This window comes from Oncorhynchus tshawytscha, linkage group LG25, assembly GCF_018296145.1.
Source record: "Oncorhynchus tshawytscha isolate Ot180627B linkage group LG25, Otsh_v2.0, whole genome shotgun sequence".
NCBI lineage: Eukaryota > Metazoa > Chordata > Actinopteri > Salmoniformes > Salmonidae > Oncorhynchus > Oncorhynchus tshawytscha.
In genome coordinates this window covers 39,242,593-39,263,800 of record NC_056453.1, presented here as the reverse complement: position 1 = coordinate 39,263,800, position 21,208 = coordinate 39,242,593, and the positions used below count along the sequence as shown (strand labels likewise).

Below are 21,208 nucleotides of genomic sequence, written 5' to 3'. Positions count from 1 at the left end.
GATGGCCAGTCCGTCCCTTGTGTTGGATAATATTTTCAGGTGAGATGGAGTGGTGCATCATTTCAATCATTTTTAACAACTCTTTACTCTGGGACAGTAACGGTAGCCTGTTGCCTGAACAGTGAAGCAAATTTAGGAGTTATATCAAATCTAATAAAAATGTATTTGTCACATGCGCCGAATACAACAAATGTGGACTTTACCGTGAAAAACTTACTTACGAGCCCTTTTCTAACAATGCTGAGTTAATAAAAAGTTAGAACATTTGCAAATAAGAAAAAAGTAAAACAATAGGTAACATTAGCGAGGCTATATACAAGGAGTACAGGTATCGAGTTAATGTGCAAGGGTACGAGGTAGTGTGCAAGGGTACGAGGTAGTGTGCAAGGGTACGAAGTAATATGCAATGGGGGAAGAAGTACCCCATTGTCATGCTTGAGTAATAGTAAAGATACCGTCATAGAAAATGACTCAAATAAAAGTGAGTCACCCAGAAAAATACTACTTGAGAAAAAGATAAATAAAGAGAAAAATACAATACATTTCTTTTTTTAAATTCAGATAGACAGGGGCACACCACAGCACGCAGACATCTCTTACAAATGAAGCATTTGTGTTTAGTGAGTCCTCCATATCAGAGGCAGTACAGACGACCAGGGATGTTTTCTTGATAAGTGAGTGTTTAGTGAGTTCTCCATATCAGAGGCAGTACAGATGACCAGGGATGTTTTCTTGATAAGTGAGTGTTTAGTGAGTTCTCCATATCAGAGGCAGTACAGATGACCAGGGATGGTCTCTTGATAAGTGAGTGTTTAGTGAGTTCTCCATATCAGAGGCAGTACAGATGACCAGGGATGGTCTCTTGATAAGTGAGTGAATTGGACCATTTCCTGTCCTGCTAAACATTGAAAATGTAACGAGTACTTTTGGGTGTCAGGAAAAATGAATGCAGTAAAAATGACATTATTTTATTTAGGAATGTAGGGACGTAAAAGCAGTTCAAAATATACAGTTGAAGTCGGAAGTTTCCATACACGTTAGCCAAATAAATTTAAACTCAGTTTTTCACAATGCCTGATATTGGCAGAAAGCTTAAATTTGTGTTAATCTAACTGCCCTGTGCAATTTACAGTCGCTATTGCAGTGAAAGAATACCATGCTATTGTTTGAGGAGAGTGCACAATTTTGAACATAAACATTATTTATATACAAATTAGACACATTTGGGCAGTCTTGATACAAAATTTTGAACAGAAATGCAATGGTTCATTGGATTAGTCTAAAACTTTGCACATACACTTCCTCCATCTAGTGGGCAAAATGTATGTTGCACCTGGGCTGGAATAATACATTATGGCCTTTCTCTTGCATTTCAAAGTTGGTGGTACAAAAGAACTGTTGTTTTTTTCTTTGTATTATCTTTAACCAGATCTATTGTGTTATATTCTCCTACATTCCTTTCGCATTTCCACAAACTTCAAAGTGTTTTCTTTCAAATGGTACCAAGAATATGCATATCCTTGCTTCAGGGCCTGAGCTACACGCAGCTAGATTTGAGTATGTAATTTTAGGCAAAACATTTTTTTTTTAAAGAGGCAGATCCTTAAGAGGTTTTTAAGTACTTTACACCACTGGTAATATGTACATGTAGGTAGGGATGAAAGTAACCAGCAATCATGATAGATAATAAACAGAGTAGCAGCAGCATATGTGAAGAGTGTATAAGTGTGTGTGTGTGTGTGTGTGTGTGTGTGTGTGTGTGTGTGTGTGTGTGTGTGTGTGTGTGTGTGTGTGTGTGTGTGTGAGTTTAGACTGTTTAGCAGTCTTATGGCTTGGGGGTAGAAGCTGTTCAGGAGCCTTTTGGCAGTCTATGGCTTGGGTGGTTGGGGTCTTTGACAATTTTTATGGCCTTCTTCTGACACCCCCTGGTTTCGAGGTCCTGGATGGCAGGGAGCTTGGCCCTAGCGATGTACTGGGCTGTCCTCACCACCGTCTGTAGCGCCTTGCTGTTGAATGCCAAGCAGTTGTCATACCAAGTGGTGATGCAGCCAATTAAGATGCTCTCAACGGTGCAGCTGTGGAATATTTTGAGGATCTCAGTGCCCATGCCACATTTTTTCACCCTCCTGGTGGAGAGGAGGTGTTGTCGTGCCTTCTTCACGACTGTGTTGGTGTGTGTGGACCGTGTTAATTCCTTAGTGATGTGAAAGCTCTACTCTCTCCACTTCAGTGGGGCATACTTTCAGACCCTCCGTTTCCTGTAGTCCACAGTCAGCTCCTTTGTCTTGCTGACGTTGAGGGAGAGGTTGTTGTCCTTGCACCATACTAACAGGTCAATGACCTTCTCCCTACAGGCTATCTCATCATCGTTGGTGATCAGGTCTACCACCGCCGTATCATCAGCAAACTTGATGGTGTTGGAGTTGTACAAGGCAGTCGTAGGTGAAGAGGGAGTACAGGAAGGGACTGAGCATGCACCCCTGAGGGGGCTCCCGTGTTGAGGTTCAGCATTGTGGATGTGTTGTTACCTACACTCACCAGCTGGGGGCAGCCCGTCAGGATGTCCAGAATCCAGTTTCAGAGAGACGTGTTCAGTCCCAAGGTCCTAAGCTTATTGTTGAACTTGACGAGCACTAAGGTGTTGAACACTGAGCTGTAGTCAATGAACAGCATTCTCACATACACTGTAAAAAAATGTTCTGTAATTTTTAAAGTAAATTACTGGCAGCACAGTAGCCAGTAGGTTACTGTAAATTTACAGCAAATTATGGGCACCCCAGAAACCAGTAAATTACTGTACATTTAGAGGACATTTACTTTAACACAAATTTACAGCATATTACTGGAATACCCGACTGCAGCAACATGCTGCATTTCTAGAAATTACAGTGGATTACCCAGAAGCACAGTGGTTATAAGGGCTCCTGAGTGGCGCAACAGTCTAATACATCATCTCAGTGCAAGAGGCATCACATCTCAGTGCAAGAGGCATCACATCTCAGTGCAAGAGGCATCACATCTCAGTGCAAGAGGCATCACATCTCAGTGCAAGAGGCATCACATCTCAGTGCAAGAGGCATCACATCTCAGTGCAAGAGGCATCACATCTCAGTGCCAGAGACTACAACCCCTGGTTTGAATCCAGGTTGTATTACATCTGGCTGTGATTGGGAGTCCCTTAGGGTGGCACACAATTGGCGAAGCATCGTCTGGATTTGGCCGGGGTAGGCCGTCATTGTAAAATAGGAATTTGTTCTTAACAGACTTGCCTAGGTAAATAATAAAATATGATTTACAGTGCAGCTAGCTAGTGCCAACAACAGGCAGTATTTCTGTTATATATTTAAGTATTTCAAAATGTTCAATACCTACTTAGTAATTTGTATTTCACTGTTCCGATATACAATTAATGTAGCCTATTTTGTCACAGTTTAATTAGAATACATGTATTTTATATGTTCTAATACAAATATATACTTTCAAGTAGCCCGCTTAACTACAAAATTCTCGGTAACGGTAAAATAATATTTTTACTTGCTATGACTGTGGTATATTCTTGTTTATGTTGGTGTCACTGACTGTACTGTATGTCGCTTTGGAGTAAGTGTCTGCTAAACTACCAAAATGTAAATGTAAAAAAATGAACACTTACAAAGCACACTGATTTGCTAATTATCTCTGCCCCCAAAACAACACCAAATGTGATCAAAATACAAACGGTTTGAGGGTGGAGCTCATTAGAATAATACCCAGCAGTGTGCTGTGCAAATTTACTTTTTTACACTTTGGTCATTTACCAGATGCTCTTGTCCAGAGTGACTTAGACTCATTCATCTACCGTAAGGTTGATAAAAACCACAGTCAAATGTTTCTGTAACCACGACTGGAAATGTTTACATTGTTTTTCAACATATCTTGTAACAAAATACTGTTTGAATATATCAATGTATATCTCTATAATTTACAGTAACTTTCCACCAGTTACTGGAAAATGCAGAGCAATTTATTTTTATTTATCTGTTATTTTACCAGGTAAATTGACTGAGAACACGTTCTCATTTGCAGCAACAACCTGTGGAATAGTTACAGGGGGGAGGAGGGGGATGAACAAACCTGGGGATTATTAGATGACCGTGATGGTTTGAGGGCCAGATTGGGAATTTAACCAGGACACTGTGGTTAACACCCCTACGATATGTGCCATGGATCTTTAATGACCTCAGAGAGTCAGGACACCCATTTAACGTCCCATCTGAAAGATGGCACCCTTCACAGGGCAGTGTCCCCAATCACTGCCCTGGGGAATTGGGATATTGTTTAGACCAGAGGAAAGAGTGCCTCCTACTGGCCCTCCAACACCACTTCTAGCAGCATCTAGTCTCCCATCCAGGAACTGACCAGGACCAACCCTGCTTAGCTTCAGAAAAAAGCCAGCAGTGGTATGCAATGACCTGGTACAATCAGCCTACTATACTGTAAGAAAGTAAAAGCTACTGTGATAATGTATTTTTTTGATAGTATTTCACTGTAATTACATGGGATTTACCGCAAGCAGGTTAGCTGCAAGGTATTTGCATAGTACAGCATCTTCATGAATATTCAGTATTTTCTATCACCATTTAGAGGCCTAAACAAAGGCTTCCAAACTGACTGTGATTACAAGACAAAATGACATGGCTTAATATTCAACCATTAAAGGTTTAAGACCCACCGTCACTCTGCGCTATCACCGATATATATATTCAACTGTTGAAGTATTACCATCTTGAGATCTTGTGTGGAGCCCCAGATTGAGGGAGATTATCAGTGGTCTTGTATGTCTTCCATTTCCTAATAATTGCCCCCACAGTTGATTTCTTCAAACCAAGCTGCTTACCTATTGCAGATTCAGTCTTCCCAGCCTGGTGCAGGTCTACAATTTTGTTTCTGGTGTCCTTTGACAGCTCTTTGGTCTTGGCCATAGTGGAGATTGGAGTGTGACTGTTTGAGGTTGTGGACAGGTGTTTTTTATACTGATAACAAGTTCAAACAGGTGCCATTAATACAGGTAACGAGTGGAGCACAGAGGAGCCTCTTAAAGAAGAAGTTACAGGTCTGTGAGAGCCAGAAATCTTGCTTGTTTGTAGGTGACCAAATACTTATTTTCCACCATAATTTGCAAATAAATTCATAAAAAAATCCTACAATGTGATTTTCTGGATTTTTTTTCCACATTTTGTCTGTCATAGTTGAAGTGTACCTATGATGAAAATTACAGGCCTCTCTCATCTTTTTAAGTGGGAGAACTTGCACAATTGGTGGCTGACTAAATACTTTTTTGCCCCACTGTATATGTATACTAAACCAAAATATAAATGCAACATGAAACAATTTCAACACTTTTACTGAGTTACAGTTGATATAAGGAAATCAGTCAATTTAAATAACTAAAATAGGCCCAAATCTATGGATTTCTCATGACTGGGCAGGGGCACAGCCATGGGAGGGCATAGGCCCACCCACTAGGGAACCAGGCCCAACCAATCAGAATGAGTTTTTCCCCACAAAACCGTTTTATTACAGACAGCAATACTCCTCCATTTCATCAGCTGTCTGGGTTGCCGGTCTCAGACGAACCCGCAGGTGAAGAAGTCGGATGTGGAGGTCCTGGGCTGGAGTGGTTACACACAGTCTGTGGTTGTGTTGGACGTACTGCCAAATTCCCTGAAATGACATTGGAGCTGGCTTATGGTAGAGACATTAACCTTCAATTCTCTGGCAATAGCTCTGGTGGACATTCCTGCAGTCAGCATGCCAATTGCACACTCCTTCAAAATGTGAAACATCTGTGGCATTGTGTTGTGTGACAAAACTGCACATTTTAGAATGGCCTTTTATTGTCTCCAGCACAAGGTGCACCTGTCTAATCAGCTTATTGATATGCCACACCTGTTAGGTGTATTATCTTGGCAAAGGAGAAATGTGCACTAACAGGGATGTAACAAACATTTGTACACAAAAACTGAGAAAAATACGCTTTTTGTGCACCTGGAAAAATTCTGGGATCTTTTATTTCAGCTCATGAAACATGGGACAACATTTACATTTACATTACATTTTGCATTTATATTTTTTGTTCAGTACATTTAATTGTTAGGGAACGACTACCACATATCACTTAAATTGGTACATCAGTCTCACCAACGTGAGCAAGTGTAGCCACTTACAAGGGACGCCTCATTATGTGTTAAATGAGCCACACCAATACCAGCATCCACAAAAGGTTACGGCACTGTGGGGATGGAACTGAATTACAGTTAATTACTGGCAGCATAATAGCTAGCAATTTACTGTAGATTTACACAACAGGGTTTTTAGATTCCCAAACTACAGTACGGTACTGTGTTCTGTCGGGTGGTAATGAATTACAGTAAAGACCATAGAAGACAAATATACAGTATGGTACTGTATTATGTGGGGTACAGCATTCTCACAAATGCAATACATGTAACCTTGTACAAGGCATGCCTTGAAATATGTTAATGAGCCAGAGATTATTTCCCACATTTTCTCACAGCGCACAGTATGCTGCTGTAAATATACAGCAAAACAGGTAATACAGTACTTTACTGTTATTTTTCAGCAGTGTAGCAGAACGCCGTTGAGACACCATAATGCATTGCTCTTTACAGTACAACACTGTAATATAAAGTTGCAGTAGCTGACTGTAAACCATCTTGCTGTAAATGTACAGCCGTGGCCAAAAGTTTTGAGAATGACACAAATATTCGTTTTCACAACGTCTGCTGCCTCAGTTTGTATGATGGCAATTTGCATATACTCCAGAATGTTATGAAGAGTGATCAGATTAATTGAAATTAATTGCAAATTCCCTCTTTGCCATGAAAAATGAACTGAATCCACAAAAAAACATTTCCACTGCATTTCAGCTCTGCCACAAAAGGACCAGCTGACATCATGTCAGTGATTCTCTCGTTAACACAGGTGTGAGTGTTGACGAGGACAAGGCTGGAGATCACTATGTCATGCTGATTGAGTTCGAGTAACAGACTGGAAGCTTCAAAAGGAGGGTGGTGCATGGAATCATTGTTCTTCCTCTGTCAACCATGGTTACCTGCAAGGAAACACGTGCCGTCACCATTGCTTTGCACAAAAAGAGCTTCACAGGCAAAGATATTGCTGCCAGTAAGATTGCACCTAAATCAACCATTTATCGGATCATCAAGAACTTCAAGGAGAGCAGTTCAATTGTTGTGAAGAAGGCTTCAGGGCGCCCAAGAAAGTCCAGCAAGCGCTAGGACCATCTCCTAAAGTTGATTCAGCTGCGGGATTGGGGCACCACCAGTACAGAGCTTGCTCAGGAATGGCAGCAGGCAGGTGTGAGTTAATTTGCACGCACAGTGAGGCAAAGACTTTTGGAGGATGGCCTGGTGTCAAGAAGGGCAGCAAAGAAGCCTCTTCTCTCTTGGAAAAACATCAGGGACAGACTGATATTCTACAAACGGTACAGGGATTGGACTGCTGAGGACTGAGGTAAAGTAATTTTCTCTGATGAATCCCCTTTCCGATTGTTTGGGGCATTGAGAAAAAAGCTTGTCCAGAGAAGACAAGGTGAGCGCTACCATCAGTCCTGTGTCATGCCAACAGTAAAGCATCCTGAGACCATTCATGTGTGGGGTTGCTTCTCAGCCAAGGGAGTGGGCTCACTCACAATTTTTCCTAAGAACACACCCATGAAAAAGAATGGTACCAACACATCCTCCGAGAGCAACTTCTCCAAACCATCCAGGAACAGTTTGGTGACGAACAATGCCTTTTCCAGCATGATGGAGCAACTTGCCATAAGGCAAAAGTGAGTAGATCGGGGAACAAAACATCAAAATTTTGGGTCCATGGCCAGGAAACTCCCCAGGCCTTAATCCCATTGAGAACTTGTGGTCAATCCTCAAGAGGCGGTTGGACAAACAAAAACCCACAAATTCTGACAAACTCCAAGCATTGATTATACAAGAATGAGCTGCCATCAGTCAGGATGTGGCCCAGAAGTTCATTGACAGCATGCCAGGGCGGATTGCAGAGGTCTTGAAAAAGAAGGGTCAACACTGCAAATATTAACTCTTTGCATCAACTTCATGTAATTGTCAATTAAAGCCTTTGACACTTATAAAATGCTTGTAATTATACTTCAGTATTCCATAGTAACATCTGACAAAAAAATATCTAAAGACACTGAAGCAGCAAACTTTGTGAAAATTAATATTTGTGTCATTCTCAAACCTTTTGGTCACAACTGTACAGCAATTTGTTGCAGTGTAGGTGTTCCTCTTATCCAGATGGGAGGGGTGTGGAGTGCAATAGAGATAGTGGTGTCTGTGGAACTGTTGGAGAAGTATACGAACTGGAGTGGGTCCAGGGTGTCTGGAATGATGGCGTCAATGTGAGCCATGACCAGCCTTTCAAAGCGTTTCATAGCTACGTATATATAAGCGATACGGTGGTAGTGATATACACAGGTTACCTGGGCGTTCATGGGCACAGGGACTATGGTGGTCTGCTTGAAACAAGCAGACCACCATAGTGAAATATATAATTTGTCCCCTTTGTAGACTAGAAAAATATACCATAAGGGGAAAATTATGTTCCTGTGTTCTGCCTAAAATGAGATGACCCCCCCCGCCCCAGGCAACCCAAAAACGAACAATCGATTAGTAATATGAATAAGCACCGCTAAAAACAACACATTTGTTTACGCATGACCCTCCTATCCAAACCCCTGACATGTGTCTCCCAAAACATTACTTGCGGTTTGTAGCCTATGAATTTTCACTCACACGGTTTCATACGTCAGTGTAAATGTATCAGCCTACTTCAACGCGTTCTTCCTCTCCGTAATACTATTGGCTGGGTAGGGTCCAGAAGGCGGGGCATGCCGGTATACGCTATTTAAATTACTTTGAGCACTATTCGCTAAGCACATTATTAAGACCAGTCATTTCATTGACATGAGGCAGTTTCAGTTCTCGCTGTCATCATAACAAGAAGGCAACATTAAATCCAAAACAGAAACAAACGCTTTGAAGAGTGTTTACCAGCGGACTTATCTTCTGGAATATAATGTCAACTAACTTTTGATTTTGTCCCGGTCTATAAATGTGCAACAGGTAAGGTTTAACAACCTCTTTGTAGCAATTCGTATCAAACGTATGGGGAAGTTGACGATGCTGCATAACATAGACTACTGTTTATGTTATATATTTGAGAATATTGGGTTAGTTGCACTTGGACAGTCGCTCCTTTGAATGGATGCGCTGCGCTGTAGTCACCCCGGCGACTTTCAGACAAAGTCATACCCACTGTGGCTAGAAGCTTGCAGAGCAGGACTTTTTATTGTTTATTAATGCATATCATTTCATCAACCTGTTTAAATCCATAATAATACATTTTAAGTGCAAAAACATGCCATGTTTATGCGTCGGCTGATTCATACAGTTATGATGTAATACACTGCTCACAAACAGGCAGAAACACCCCAAAAGTTACAATTTGTCATGCAATCAGTGTTAATCGTATATCTGTTTCCATGTAAACGTACATTCATGTACAATTATAACGGTATGGATGGAATGTTTGAACGATGTATGAGAGATTGCATCACTCAGTCGGTTCACGTTTTTTAGCCCGCACCTGTTCGCGTTTCTCGTTGGCATGTCGAGTGCTGCTTGGAGTCTGGAGCCACATACTGTATTCTATATTAAAGGTCCAATGCAACCGTTTAAAAAATAAGAATCTCAATATCAAATCATTACTGGGTAACAATTACTTACTGCAATTGTTTTCAATTGAAATGATAAAAAATATATTAAAAAATAGCTTCTTAGCAAAGAGCAATTTCTCAAGCAGTAATTTAGCTAAGACTGTCTGGGAGTAGTCTGAGTGGGGAGGGGGAAACTGAAAACTAGCTGTTATTTGCAGAAAGGTTTGGAACTCTCTTTCTTATTGGTCTATTAACTCATTTATCAGGCAGGCCAAAACTCCATTCCACCGAAACAGACAGAAATGTATTTTCAAACAGCTCTTACACTAAAAGAGCATTATCATCATTTTCACAAATTCACAGTATTATTCCAGCCTCATAGTGTGAAAATGGATGTATATATGAAACAGGAAAATCACGTTTTTTGACTCCACTGGGCCTTTAAAATGGTAGTCCTAGATGAGACAGCTTTTTTGTGTACTGCAACAAGACCATCCTCAAGGTGACCGTAAATGACTGTGCGCTGGCAGCGGGTCAGGGAGTTACCATACATTCTGTAAGTTATGTTTCTGCAGGACACTTCAACCATGACATTGTTTCCACAGTGTGAATATTGGCACCGTATATACACCTCTCAGATTAGGCCAGTCCAGCAGTACTAATTCAATCAGAGATCAGAGGGATTCCATTTTCCACAGAACATAATTATCCCACTGATCAAAAAGGGGGATATAACCGAACAATAAACAGTCATGTTTTTCCATTCTGTTATCATGGTGTCATAGCAACAGATGGGAAAATAGCATCTATTGATGTTACTAAAAGACAATACAAAATTCAACATGTCTGTAATAATTTTCCATTAAGTGTCCTCTCAACCCCCAAAAGCAAACAAAACATAGCCGTATCAATTTCTATTCACGTCACTCTGTCAGAAAACAGACTAGTACAAGTTGGAAAGATACTTATTTAGTTGGCGGGAAAAGCTCATATTAATCATGTACTGTGTAAACTGCACAGTCATCCTAACTGGTGTTGATTGAGGAGAGGTTGAGATGTAGACTGACTTTGCACGTCTAATTAGTAATTACTGTCAACAATCCAGAATTCCCCAAATTCCCAAAATAGTGCCCATGTTTGATGAGAGAGTTCCTCCTGACTACTCACCACCAACATGCTATTTGAGATACAAGTTAATAAGAGAGAGAGAGAGTTAAGGAAACATTCTAGGAGCTGATACTGCAGATACCACTCTATAAACAATTTTTACAAACATGAAGGGAAATATCTGAAGGCAGTCTACATACTAGAGAAAATTTGTAAATTGACTTAACAGAGACTTAACAGAGTCTTAACAGAGTCTGCTCATATCTATTCACGGTTCACGAGTCAAAATCATTATATTTAGTGATTTCAGTTTTGCAACGGAGCAATAAGAAAAGCTATATCTAATCCTTTTAATATTAAACGACAATAAGAAAAGCTATATCTAATCCTTTTAATATTAAACGACAATAAGAAAAGCTATTTCTTCAACTTTACATGTTAAAGAACACAAATAAATTCCCTATATTTTCCTCACGCACTCACATACCTTTTCATCACTGACTCTCATATCACAAAATCTCCCAAAAGTATTTTTTAAATAATCTAAACACATTTTTGGGGGGGGATATAACCCCACCCCACCCCTAAAAAACCATAACAGAAGAGTTCACAGTATTCGTTGTAACCATGGTTGGTTGCTAGGACAGCGAGGTCTAGAACATGTATAACACTTCAGACACAGGCAGGCAGGGCTCTCTCTAATGAGTGCTGTTTCTGTAGTGCCAGAGACAGAATCCTCACAGGACAGCCATTATGCTGCTGAGAGAATATGAAGTCCCAGAGGACTCTGTGAGTCAACAAGCTATGCTGATGTACTCAAGTACACCCAGAGAGAGAGAAGAGAGGGAGAGAGAGAGAGAGAGAGAGAGAGAGAGAGAGAGAGAGAGAGAGAGAGAGAGAGAGAGAGAGAGAGAGACAGAGAAAGAGAGACAGAGAGACAGAGACAGAGATTTCCCCCAGTAAAAAAATACGTATGTTTCATATTCATTTCTGCACATTATACTATACTCAACAAGCATATAAACGCAACATGTAAAGCGTTGGTCCCATGTTTCATGAGCTGGAAAAAGGAAACCGCACACTGATCTTGGAAGTATCACTGATATTTAATAAGCTTATGTATCAGCCTCACGGCCTTCGTCAGAGCTTTTTGTGATAAAAAAACAAACAATTGCACCCTTATGTAGACCTAGCCCCGCCCACATCCGTTCCATACATCGAATGGGGTTGGAGGAGAAGGAAAAACATAAGTGCTACCAAATATAACAATACGCATATCATAAATATTCAAATAAAGTGTGTAAATAAGACATATTAAACACATCTGAAAAACCACAATGAGGACATAGAAAGTTTTATTTGATCCTTTAGGAAATAATGTCTGGAGGGTGAAAATCCCCAAACATTCTCTTTTACTCAGAGTATTATTGATATCACCTCCCTTGTCTGATATCTTAACTTTCTCTATGCCACAAAATCTCAAGGTAGAAATGTCAGGCTTTAGGTCATTAAAATGTACTGCGACTGGATAATCCCTGTCGTTTCTCCTGATTGAACTTTTATGTTCACTGATTCTCTGTTTGAGAGAACGAGAGGTTCATGAGCTGAAATAAAAGATCTCAGGACGGTTCCATATGCACCAAAAGCTTATTTCTCTGTTTACATCCTTGTTAGTGAGTATTTCTCCTTTGCAAAGATAATCTATCCACCTGACAGGTGTGGCATATCAAGAAGCTGATTAAACAGCATGATCGTTACACAGGTGCACCTTGTGCTGGGGACAATAAAAGGCCACTTTAAAATGTGCAGTTTTGTCACACAACACACTGCCACAGATGTCTCAAGTTTTGAGGGAGCGTGCAATTGGCATGCTGACTGCAGGAATGTCACCCGGAACTGTTGACAGGGAATTGAATGCTCATTTCTCTGTCATAAGCCGCCTCCAATGTCATTTTCGAGAATTTGGCAGTACGTCCAACCGACCTCACAACCGCCGACCACGTGTAACCACACCAGCCCAGGACCTCCACATCCGGCTTCTTTACCTGCAGGATCATCTGAGACCAGCCACCTGGACAGCTGATGAAACTGAGGAATATTTCTGTCTGTAATAAAGCCCTTTTTTTGGCAAAAACTCATTCTGATTTGAGCCAGGCCCACCCATGGTTGCGGCCCTGCCCAGTTGTGTGAAATCCATAGATTACGGCATATTTAATTAATTTAAATTGACTGATTTCCTTATATAAATTGTAACTCAGTTCAGTGTAATATACGTGCAGTATGTTTCCATGCATGTAGGTCTAGTGTCCTAAGTCAAGTTATCACTAATCGGAAAGTCCCCACAAATATGAATATAATTAAGTCACACAGAAAATTGAATAATATTTCTGTACAATTGACACCCCATTAAAGTACCTCATTACAACCTGAAAACACCAATCTTGAGCCTTAGAAAGTTTCCAGAACCCCAATAAGTGACATTCGAGAAAAGAGCCCGTTCGGTCGGTTGGCCAAATGATGTGGTACTGTAGTTTACATTCAAGCAACAAAACATTTTCCAAGGTTGTGATTAGCAAGGTATGTGAAAATGGGTATTAAGAACGCACCAGTGGGTAATGAGGCAGTAGGATTGGTTCACGTACCGTGTAATTTGTCAAACAGGCTGGTGTGACAGACAGTAAGACTGTCTTCACAGAATGGAAGTGACGGGTCTACTTGTAAAGGAGTTTTAAACTGAAGGCAATCGTTCATTTGCTGCCTTAACAAGACTTCCTCTTCCATGTTGCAAGTAATGTGCTGTCTGTGGGGGGTTCCAAAGAAGTCATGAGTGCACTTGATCCCGTAGAGGATCAACCCCCAATCCAACGGGAAATGATCGTGTCGACACTCTGTGGGCACCAAAAAACAAGTATGCTTTGTGACTGACCATCAGTGGGACATCGCTCACATTGCTCCCTGACCTCTCTCAGTGGAGAGTGGAGAAGCCAGGATAGGGGTTAAATATGACAGTTGTTATAACCGAATGAAATATTGTTGGCATGAGGAGACGTGCTTGTTCTTGCCCTTGGGTATACAGTATTTCATTGTTTTCTCAGGCTTCACACACGACAGAGAAATCGATTGGAGATTGAAGTAATCTTCATGACAGTTGGTGGTATTTCATGTATCATGACTCATCAGCAAGTCTAAAACCTTTCTCTCTCTCTTTTTCCCTCAGCATATGTCATTGGTGAGGTCCGGCTGCCTGATGAGAGAGCACTACTCAACCCCAAGGACCTCTCCCTGGTTGCAGTCAAGCTAGAGGCAGTCGAAGACCGAGAGAGAGGCTTTGTCTCCTCCTCCCTCCTTTCCTTCGTCCGCCTCTCTTCACCACCCCATTTTCTGCTTGAGTTGGTCCCGTTAGTGTTTCAAAACTGTTTCTCCAACGCTTTTTCAAGAAACTCAGACTGTTTTCCAAAGCAGAAGCAGCGCCACAGCCCTCCCACCAGAACGAGGTGATGGGAAGTGTGCGAGCCAACCGCTACAGCATAGTGTCAACCGAGGAGCACGGTATGAAGTTGGCCACCGTGGCAGTGCCCAACGGGTATGGGAATGGCAAGGGCAAGGTGCACACGCGGCACCAGCCCCAGAGCCGCTTCGTCAAGAAGGACGGTCACTGCAATGTGCAGTTCATCAATGTGTCCGAGAAAGGACAGCGTTACCTCGCTGACATCTTCACGACATGCGTGGACATCCGCTGGCGGTGGATGTTTGTCATCTTCTGCCTTGCCTTCCTCCTGTCGTGGCTGTTCTTTGGCTGCGTCTTCTGGCTGGTCGCCATCTTCCACGGGGACTTGGAGAACGGCTCCCAGAAGTGCGTCTCCAACGTGAGCAGTTTCACTGCAGCCTTCCTGTTTTCCATCGAGACCCAGACCACCATCGGCTACGGCTACCGCTACGTCACCGACGAGTGTCCTGTGGCGGTCTTCATGGTGGTCTTCCAGAGCATTGTGGGCTGCATTATCGACGCCTTCATCATCGGCGCCGTCATGGCCAAGATGGCCAAGCCCAAGAAGAGGAACGAGACGCTGGTGTTCAGCCACAACGCTACAGTGGCCATGAGGGACAACAAGCTGTGTCTGATGTGGCGCGTGGGCAACCTGAGGAAAAGCCACCTGGTGGAGGCCCACGTGCGTGCCCACCTCCTCAAGTCGCGCACCACTGCAGAAGGGGAGTTCATCCCTCTGGACCAGATGGACATTGATGTGGGCTTCGACAGCGGAGTCGACCGTATCTTCCTGGTGTCGCCCATCACCATCGTCCACGAGATCGACGAGGACAGCCCATTCTATAACATGAGCAAGCAAGAGCTGGAGACGTCCGAGTTCGAGATCGTGGTGATCCTGGAAGGGATGGTGGAGGCCACGGCCATGACCACCCAGTGCCGCAGCTCCTACCTGGCCAGCGAGATCCTGTGGGGCCACCGCTTCGAGCCGGTGCTCTTCGAGGAGAAGAGCTACTACAAGGTGGACTACTCTCGTTTTCATAAGACTTACGAGGTTCCCAGTACCCCGCTGTGCAGTGCCAGAGACCTGGCCGAGAAAAAATACATCCTGTCCAGCTCCAACTCCTTCTGTTACGAGAACGAGGTGGCGCTGACTAACAAAGAGGAGATGGACGAGGGGAACGGGGGTAGCGTGGGCCCAGATGTAACCCAGACAGACAATATGTCAGACTCAGAGCATCACCAGGCCACTGTGCCACTAGAGTCCAGGCCCCTGAGACGAGAATCTGAAATATGACTGTGCAGAGACTGCAGATCACCTCACAGAGAAGAAGATTCTGATTCTAGAATCCCATCTAGTTGTTATAAATGGCACATTGAGCTGAGCTGGGCCTAGTGTAAAGGACATTGAGCTGAGCTGGACATTGGGTAAAGGACATTGAGCTGACCTGGGCCTTGGGTGAAGGACAGGTTCATGCCGACGGTACTGCTGTGGGAAGGGGATAGCTGGGGACTTGTAACTTTTTTTAAACAATGTAATTGCATATTACAGCAAGCACAGCACTATGAAATACGTGCAGATAGGAAGGAAAATATTTCTTGAAAAAGGTTCCCACAAGAAAATGAAATGTATGTATCACTTTAGCATCTATGTATAGAAAGGAATGTGCATCTGTATAACATATTGGAATGGGTGTTAGCTACGATGACTTGAAAATAGCAGGCATGTCTCTCTGTTTATCTGTCCAGCAAATCATGAACAAGATGAGAACAACGGTTGTATTTCTATTGTCTGCCTTGTAGTATATAAAACAAATGCTGCTATAATCAAATTCTCTACTTTCTCGTTTCAGAGAAACTCGAAGGGGAAAACTTGCAAAGATGCCTACCCATAGAGATTTAGAAAGTTCTGCTCTGTGAAAACCAAATATTATTTTTATTTAGCTAATTTGCACTTTGAATTGATCCTGGGCACCCAGCTCCAAAGTACTCTGAAGTTTCGGAATGGTAATCCAAACAATTAAAGATGCAGTACAGCTTTGCAACGAAACCTTTTTTTTTCTCCATCTTTTGCAGTGAATGCAAACTGTTTTAGCCTTTGAATAGACCGTCGTGTTGCAGTCAACTGATGATCTTTGGTGAATTACATCCAAGGAAATGTAGCTCAATGTAGAGAGACATTCCTACTATCGGAGAAAACATACTATGCAGCCATTGTAAAGTAGTGCAATAAAAACTGGATCAAATGATCAATTAGAGAAATGTTTCTGAACTATTAGCATTCATCCATACTGTACGTATCCAAAGCAGATATATGTTCATGTTGTATGTGCTGTTGGTAATGAGCCGGTCTCATAACAGACATACAACATAACTTACATTAAAGGGTCGTTCAATGCTGGTCAAATCAATAGAAACTTGCCTGTTTTGTTTGAAGGAAATTAGCAGGGTGGTATTAGTATTCGAAAGTGAAGCAGAACTGAACAAACAACACCGACAAGACAAGGGAGGAGCGAAAATTAGCATACGAATGTTCTTTAAAAAAAGTGCTGCTACGTTGTTGCATTTTGTAGAGTTTGATAACAGAAGACGCCAAATATTATTATTATTATTATTATTATTATTATTATTATTATTATAATTATGTGTCTCATCCATTTGTTATAAGTGGTAGAATTAGAGTATTTTTGAAGTATTTTTTTTTTTAAATCAAGACAAAATATTTATTTTCTAACCCGTGTATACAGTGTAGATGTTGCTAGAACTTAATTCATCAATATCACCGTGGTAACCGTCATGATAAACACAGTTATATGGCCCTTATGATGCCCGGGCTTCTGTAAGGTTTTTCCATCGTTTTCATATTCAAAGCTAAACATACAAGCCAGGTTCTAGGCCCTAGATGAGACCAGTAGCATGTTGTTAAGGCGAGATGCTCAGAACATAACAGTGTTACAATACTTCAAAATCATTTTTTAAGTAAAACAACAAAACATCCATTTTTTTTTTCTTAGTACTTTACAATCGTCCACTATTCTGCCATCACAAAAATAGCACATCTTCACCTATAGGCTCTTTAAATAAGGAGGGAATAAAATACAGTACATATACCCCTCTGTCATACCCTATCTTTGCTGTTCATGCATTCATATTTATATCCAGAGTAGGTCTATGGATTGCCATGCCTTGTTATCAAATATCATTTTATTTTTCATTAGAAGTTGTTTGTTGTTTTACTAGGGAATCTTGGATTGGACAACATGGTTTAATAAGCCAACAGTACTGTATCCCAGGCATGTTAATAAGGTGTATTGAATCCATCTCCTATTTCTTTATTTTGAACTAACGGTTAAAGGCCGTTAGGCTACAATGACCCGTTTCTTGTACATAGAACCCCGCCCTCCCTGTTCCAGTTATTTTGTATCAGAGTCTTCCAGTTGTACTGCAGAACAACGGAATGTACAGAGTTTTATATTATTCATAATATTATTGTTATTATTATTGTACAAGCAATTTATTATATTGTTCTTTTTTCAATAAAACATCAATGATCAATTGCAGTTCTGTTCATACCAGCCATGAATAGGCTGGTATTTGGGATGCAGATATGGAAAAATCCAGAATTCGCCAAAGCCCAGTGGGTCAGCTCTGGTAGAGTATGGTTTGAAGGGACCCTGTAGGGGTGAGTGGGGTAAGTTGAGCCATTTTTTACATTCAGCATCACTCCGTCAAGGGAAATATAGTATTGTTTCTAATAAAGAAATATACAATACATATATTTCAGGATGTTGTGTATCCATGGATATAATCAGAAATAATGTAAACATTACAGTTTTGAAAACATAGGCTGTCCCCCCAAAAAATGGTCTCTTGGCACAACTTACCTCGCATTTTCAATAAAACCTCAATGATCAATTGCAGTTCTGTTCATACCAGCCAGAACTTTTTACTCTTTAAAACACTTTAACATGGGCCAGGCCCTGTTGTAACCTCATATCCCAGTGATAATGCCTTGCACTTCAATTAACTTAACTTCCCTTTGGCTCAACCATTGGCTCAATTTACCCCATGTCAAATGGCTCAACTTACCCCATGTCAAATGGCTCAACTTACCCCATGTCAAATGGCTCAACTTACCCCATGTCAAATGGCTCAACTTACCCCATGTCAAATGGCTCAATTTACCCCATGTCAAATGGCTCAATTTACCCCATGTCAAATGGCTCAATTTACCCCATGTCAAATGGCTCAACTTACCCCATGTCAAATGGCTCAACTTACCCCATGTCAAATGGCTCAATTTACCCCATGTCAAATGGCTCAACTTACCCCATGTCAAATGGCTCAACTTACCCCATGTCAAATGGCTCAATTTACCCCATGGCAAATGGCTCAACTTACCCCATGTCAAATGGCTCAACTTACCCCATGTCAAATGGCTCAATTTACCCCATGTCAAATGGCTCAACTTACCCCATGTCAAATGGCTCAACTTACCCCATGTCAAATGGCTCAATTTACCCCATGGCAAATGGCTCAACTTACCCCATGTCAAATGGCTCAACTTACCCCATGTCAAATGGCTCAATTTACCCCATGTCAAATGGCTCAACTTACCCCATGTCAAATGGCTCAACTTACCCCATGTCAAATGGCTCAATTTACCCCATGTCAAATGGCTCAACTTACCCCATGTCAAATGGCTCAACTTACCCCATGTCAAATGGCTCAACTTACCCCATGTCAAATGGCTCAACTTACCCCATGTCAAATGGCTCAACTTACCCCATGTCAAATGGCTCAATTTACCCCATGTCAAATGGCTCAACTTACCCCATGTCAAATGGCTCAACTTACCCCATGTCAAATGGCTCAATTTACCCCATGTCAAATGGCTCAACTTACCCCATGGCAAATGGCTCAACTTACCCCATGGCAAATGGCTCAACTTACCCCATGTCAAATGGCTCAACTTACCCCAAGACAAACATGTTGACTATATTAGCCAACAGCTAAAAGATGCATTGTCATGCAAGTTTTAGGACCTCATATTGAAGCTTATAGAGATCACAACTGACATGTAGAACAATCTTAAAATTATCTAATTTGGTTTAGTTGCAAGCATCATGACACTTGCTTGGCACAAGAAACATGAGCAATTTACATAAGCCTGGAGGAAATTTTTGATTTTTGGTTCCAACCGCTGTGTCTTTGTGATACACAGAGTAGGTTAACGGAAGATCTCCGCGTGTGTGGTTCCAACTGTGAAGCATGGAGGAGGAGGTGGGGGTGCTTTGCTGGTGACACTGTCTGTAATTTATTTAGAATTCAATACACACTTAACCAGCATGGCTACCACAGCATTCTGCAGTGATACACCATCCCATCTGGTTTGCACTTAGTGGAACTATCATTTGGTTTTCAACAGGACAATGACCCAAAACACACCTCCAGGCGGTGTAAGGGCTATTTCACCAAATAGAGTGATTGAGCGTGGCATTAGGTGACCTGGCCTCTACAATCACCCGACCTCAACCCAATTGAGATGGTTTGGGATGAGTTGGACCGCAGAGCGAAGGAAAAGCAGCCAACAATTGCTCAGCATATTTGGGAACTCCTTCAAGACTGTTGGAAAAGCATTCCAGGTGAAGCTGGTTGAGAGAATTCCAAGAGGTTGGAAAGCTGTCATCAAGCCAAAAGGTGGCTACTTTGAAGAATCTAAAATCTAAAACACTTTTTTGGTGACTACATTATTACATATGTGTTATTTCATAGTTTTGATGTCTTCACTATTATTCTACAATGTAGAAAATAGTAAAAAAATAAAGAAAAACCCTTGAATGAGTAGGTGTTCAAATTTTGACTGGTACTGTACATATTTGCAACTCTGTGGGGAGTGGGGGAGCAGGTCTGCCCATTCAGCAGTCTGCTTGTGTGGGGGTAGAAGCTATTGGTTAGTTTTTACTTGATGCTCCTATACTGCCTGCTTCCAGTGTCGACCCGTCATTCAGGGACGCTGGAGCAGAGCCCCACCTGCATGTTATTTTGGCATTAATACATGTCACATATCAGTTTGCAAACAATGTTTAAACAACTATCATTGAGTTAATAAAGCCACATACAAATATTCTATTTTTTTGCTTTTTTGAGTAAGGCAGCTCCAAAATTCAGATGTTTCAGCCTAGCTCAGTCAATCAATCAATCAATCAAATGTATTTATAAAGTCATTTTTACATCAGCCGATGTCACAAAGTGCTATACAGAAACCCACCCTAAAACCCCAAACAGCAAGAAACGCAGATGTAGAAGCATGGTGGCTATGAAAAAAAAGAAATGCAGGAACCTAGGAAGAAACCAAGAGAGGAACCTGGCTCTGAGGGGTGGCCAGTCCTCTTCAGGCTGTGACGATTGGAGATTATAACAGTACATGGCCAAGATGTTCAAACATTCATAGACGACCAGCAGGGTCAAACAATAATAATCACAGTGGTTGTAGAGGGTGCAACAGATCAGCACCTCAGGAGAAAATGTCAGTTGGCTTTTCATAGCCGATCATGCAGAGTTGGAGACAGCAGGTGAGGTAGAGAGATAGTGAAAAACAGCAGGTCCGGGATAAGATAGCATGTCCGGTGAAAAGGTCAGGGTTCCATAGCCGCAGGCAGAACAGTTGAAACTGGAGCAGCAGCACGGCCAGGTGGACTGGGGACAGCAAGGAGTCATCAGGCCAGGTAGTCCTGAGGCATGGTCCTAGGCTCAGGTCCTCCAAGACAAGAGAGAAAGAGAGAGAATTAGAGGGAGCATACTTAAATTCACAAAGGACACCGGATAAGACAGGAGAAATACTCCAGATATAACAGACTGGC

General features: G+C 41.8%; 1 protein-coding gene across 1 annotated transcript; it reads left to right on the top strand.

Moving 5' to 3' along the window:
• The first annotated feature begins 8,989 nt into the window (after positions 1 to 8,989).
• Positions 8,990 to 17,894, top strand: LOC112224683 (inward rectifier potassium channel 2). The gene is made up of 2 exons (XM_024388380.1): positions 8,990 to 9,161; positions 14,079 to 17,894. The coding sequence occupies exon 2, from the start codon at positions 14,359 to 14,361 to the stop codon at positions 15,640 to 15,642; it is 1,284 nt and encodes a 427-aa protein (XP_024244148.1). The 5' UTR covers positions 8,990 to 9,161; positions 14,079 to 14,358; the 3' UTR covers positions 15,643 to 17,894.
• The last annotated feature ends 3,314 nt before the right edge of the window (positions 17,895 to 21,208 follow it).